This window comes from Aplysia californica, unplaced genomic scaffold (assembly GCF_000002075.1).
Source record: "Aplysia californica isolate F4 #8 unplaced genomic scaffold, AplCal3.0 scaffold00053, whole genome shotgun sequence".
Taxonomy (NCBI): domain Eukaryota; kingdom Metazoa; phylum Mollusca; class Gastropoda; order Aplysiida; family Aplysiidae; genus Aplysia; species Aplysia californica.
Window position 1 is genome coordinate 1,839,371 of NW_004797323.1, and position 4,881 is coordinate 1,844,251.

At 40.5% G+C, this 4,881-nt stretch overlaps 1 protein-coding gene across 1 annotated transcript in view; it reads right to left on the reverse strand.

Moving 5' to 3' along the window:
- LOC101856873 overlaps positions 1 to 1,892 on the reverse strand; it is a 9,778-nt gene extending 7,886 nt beyond the window's left edge. Inside the window, exon 1 of the mRNA XM_005092817.1 lies at positions 1,576 to 1,892. Coding sequence (XP_005092874.1) covers positions 1,576 to 1,639 — 64 coding nt within the window. The 5' untranslated portion in view covers positions 1,640 to 1,892. The remainder of the gene's footprint in view (positions 1 to 1,575) is intronic.
- Between the last annotated feature and the right edge of the window lie 2,989 nt (positions 1,893 to 4,881).

Below are 4,881 nucleotides of genomic sequence, written 5' to 3' on the forward strand. Positions count from 1 at the left end.
GCTGAATTTATCTCAATGATCGCTTAATGATCGCTTAATTTATCTCAGTGATCGCTGAATTTATCTCAATAATCGCTGAATTTATCTCAATGATCGCTTAATGATCGCTTAATTTATCTCAATGATCGCTTAATTTATGTCAATGATCGCTGAATTTATCTCAATGATCGCTTAATGATCGCTTAATTTATCTCAATGATCGCTTAATTTATGTCAATGATCGCTGAATTTATCTCAATGATCGCTTAATGATCGCTTAATCTATCTCAATGATCGCTTAATTTATGTCAATGATCGGTGAATTTATCTCAATGATCGCTGAATTTATCTCAATGATCGCTTAATTTATATCAATAATCGCTGAATTAACCTCAATGATCGGTGAATTTACTTCAATGATGGTACATATTGTTCTACATGGATGAAATATGCTGTAATCGTACGCCAGGTTGAGAAAAAGTACATAAAAAATCCATTATCTTTTTAAAAAAGGATTTACAAAACATTCGAATATCTCCTCCATGCTTCAATAGCTGTGAGTAGTGAAAAATCGATTATGTCGAATAGTCGAGTGGGACGGACAGAGCTCTAGAAGAGTGAGATGTCACCGGTTCACGAGTCGGTTCACGAGTCGGTTCACGAGTCGGGTCAGGCTATGTCCGACCGGTTCACGAGTCGAGGTCAGGCTATGGTCGACCTGTTCACGAGTCGGGGTCAGGCAATGTCCGACCGGTTCACGAGTCGGGTCAGGCTATGGTCGACCTGTTCACGAGTCGGGGTCAGGCTATGGCCGACTGCTGTTTGCATTGGTCACTCACCCGACATCACCGGCCAGGCCCAGGTATGCTTTGGTCACTTGCCACACACGATCTGCGCACTAGCTTTCTGCTCCTTCCTTCTTTCTTTCCTTCCTTCCTTCCTTCTACCTTGCTCTTACGTCATTGTCATCACATCACCCCCCACGCAACCCCTTTATGTATATCTATCTATCTATCTATCTATCTATCTATCTATCTATCTATCTATCTATCTATTTATCTGCCCCCCCCAATTATCTCTATAATATACAGTGGCTTTTACCTAATGAAAACAAAATCAATCCGTCTTCCAAAGGATATCTTTGTCTCTCTCTCTGGAAGCGGAGAAGCGGTTTTCCAACTTTTCATGCAGAAGTCGTTTTCCCTCGTTGTTTGGGGTATTGTACTCTCATGTAATGAGGCCGTTATCTCTGACGTCATCGAACTATTATTATCATCATTATAATAAATTGTCCTCTTCAGCTCTTTGCATCCAGGCACCAGGAATAATCTTGTTTTCGTGCTGAAAGGCGTGGTTGCACTGGTTGTTATAATCAATTTCTCTATACTTTAATAATATCCTCTCTCTCTCTCTCTCTCTCTCTCTCTCTCTCTCTCTCTCTCTCTCTCTCTCTGTATGTGTGTGTTTGTGTCGTATGGTTGTATCTTCAAAGTGACTCTCACTATTGCTATCCGTCATTTTATAAAAAGCTGTGAACGAGTGGATAGCTTGGTGGATGCGAGAAGTTATCCTCATTGGGCCTATTTTGTCACTCACCAGTAAACCATACGTTGATCCCGTGCTGGAAATGTGGGCTCAACTGACCTCTGAGAAGGGGCATTCTGCTGAGGCCTAGAATCCTAGAATATGACACTTTATAGTTCCGATCAATAATAAGTGTAAATTCAAGGTCTAGATCTAATTGTTTGACTGTGTACAGTCGGTTTTCTCACCTTAGTCCACTGCCTATCTCAAACAAACAAAGCAGATTGCTATAATGTATTATCTAAGAACAAAATAACAAGTTTTCTTTGATGAAATCTAGACCGTCGGTAAAGAAATTTATTTATAAGTAGTGTAGCCTAACCTGTTAATAAAAGAGTATTATTTTATACAATTTCAATATTCGGAACACAAACGGAAGTTAAACATTTTGATCTTCCTTGCTGTATCGCAATTTAGATCCGAGAGTGCAATAAGTTATTTAAACATTGTGAAAGTCTAATGCATAGATGTCTATTATATTACAGATAAAAATTATATAACTGATTACAAAGAAAGCGTTCAACTTATATATCTGTATAAAAATAGGGTGGATGGATAAGCATGTCAGTTTCTTCCAGATACGCCATTCCTAGGTCAAGTCGTCTATAACCATGGTTTGATAAACTTCAGCGTCATTTTCGGCGTCAATGGTTTTATAAGGGTGGTAGTTAGAATTGTATCTTTGTACGAGACTCGTAAACCGAAACCAAAAGACTGCATTCGAAGGGAAAGACAACAGTTATAACAAGAAAGGTGTTGCGTTGATAATTTGTTTATTTGCGTGTTCTTAAGTGAAGGGCATCGACACATTGGCCGACTTTTTAGTATCATTAGAAACCGAGCCAGACTGAGACATCGAGCTGGTGGATAATACAGAATTGGCGATCTTCTAATGAGAGTCTTTCAAACATGTGTACATGCTAATGTACCCTGTGAAGGAAACATGTAATACCCTGTTTAAACAAAACTTTGGCTTGGACATAAAAGGAATGGTTAGTAAAAATAATTTTCTTTATAGAAACACAATTCTGGGCGATCTAAGTTTAAAGAAAAAAGCCAAAGAAGCTGATAAAGGACAGGATTTGCTTGTTCAATGCTTGCATGGGAGTCAGGTTATTAGAGGAGGATGGTTCATTGTTGTCTGGAGAGGAAAGCTTAATGGGTTTGCTCTGGCTTCTCATTTCTCCTCGCGAGTAGGTCATTCCTCCTAATAGTCAAAGGAATAGCGAGGTTCTCCCTCTCAAAATAATGCGGCAAGCTTCATTGTCTTAAAGGATTGTCCAGAGCAATCCACCTTGGGGCCATTGCCCCTCCCCTCCACCACTCCGCCACCCCCAGAAAGTTTAAGTAGGGAAATTCTGCACAAAACAATGTCATCATCATGCTGGATTAATTAAGGTGGTCGACAAACGACCCCTGGTCACTTAATCGTAGATTTCCGTATATATGGTGCTCAGAGTCAAATTCGTTTCTGATATGACTGTTTAAGAGATGTTGTAGTGACTCTCGTAGACGTCTTTCTAATAATACCTCCTTGTGTCTGCCAGCATGCCTTCTGTCTGTCTGTCTGTCTGTCAGTCTGTCTGTCTGTCTGTCTGTCTGTCTATCTGTCTGTCTGTCTGTCGGTCTTTCTCCTGCCCCTCCCCCCCTCTCTCTCTTCTGTTTCGCCCTCGGTCTGTCTGTCTGTCTGTCTGTCTGTCTGTCTGTCTGTCTGTCTGTCTGTCTGTCTCTCTTTCTCTCTCTCTCTCCCTCTCCCCCTCTCTCTCTCTCTCTCTCCCTCTCTCTCTCTCTCTTTATGGAGTCCTATACTTTGGTGACCAACAATGGTGTATGGATTTTCTATGTTTGTCATATTGCGTATTGTGTAGTTAATGTATTTATGTATTAATCTATGAATTAAATTATTTGTGTACACCATAGTAAAGCAGATTTCCAAAGAGGATCAATGAAGCAGAGTTAATCTAAATCCATCTTCGTCTTCATCTCTCTCATTCTCTCTCTCTCCCTCTCTTTCTCTCGCTCTCTCTCTCTCTCTCTCTCTCACTCACTCTATCTCTCAATCTTTCTCTCTCTTCTTTTAAAAAGTCCCCATGTCAGAAGACATCAAACAATATTCAGTCGATATCTCGTGGAGAAAATCGATGGCATCACGTCGATGCTGACAGGTAGTCTCCTTGACACATTACTACTGAGTACTCCGGAGCTGGGTTCAGTATCCCTACAAATCCTGCGAGAAGTCAGAGGAAGGGTAGGTCTGTTACATATATTTCTACGCGATACGTACTATTTATATTTTTTCTATTGGTAAGTGGTTTACCGGGCACCCAATTGCATAAGGTCATATCAGCGCGCGGTACACATTAAACATTTTCAGTTTTGTAGGAATTATTTTTGAATTTTCCCCAGGTGGCGGTCGAAGTCTTTGCTTATCGGTTTTGGACCAGAAAGAGATCTTTAACGTACGCAACTTGTACACAGGACCTCCAAAGCTTTTAACCCTCGTCTGAAAAAGCTAGGTGTTAGATCTTGGCCACCATGAGATCAGGGATGTGGCTGAAAGTAAGAAAGAGCCAAAGAGTAGCAATAGAGCGGCTGCAGAAAGAGTCTGAAGCCCAGAGGATGTGATAAAGGGGGTTGGGTGGGGGCAGAAAGTGGAGACCAAAGCAGACGACAGAGCATGGTTAGAGAGTAAAGGAGGTGAAAGGGGATATTTTAGAGAAGAAATGTTTCCGTCACTGTCAAGTTTCAAGCCCAGGACCTATTGAATAAGAAACAAACACCGTAACCTCTAGACCATGACTCAGAAGCGGAGAGGGAGTAATACTTTAATTATCAAGCTAATTTCTGAGTTTATTTTCTCTTTTATGATTCACTCATGCTCTGACGCAAAGCAGGATATCGATTTATTTCCTGACTCTATTTTTTCGTGGTCTTTGTTTAGTTCGTCCAGTTTCGCTCAATCTGTGTCCATGGTTCAATAATTAGACCCTTTTGCCATTGAACACTGAAGACGTAAATTGGATCCACATGCGCACAAGCTAGCTTACTCAGTATCCCAGTCTTTCTTCTTGGACGCTGTATCCTTCTCAGCAGAGGTCGACCCCGCCACCTAATGGATCATAACTGGAAGGAGCACAAAAAAATTGCAATCATTCCATCAAGCTAGTTTTGCTTGTGCACAAGTTTGGTATTTACTTCATTAGATCTAGCATTTTCAGCCACATGCAGCGTTTTTTTGTTATTTCGACTTTAGTTTTAATACTGATAATACTCGATTTGATATATACAGAGCATAATCATAAATAATTGGATTTATGT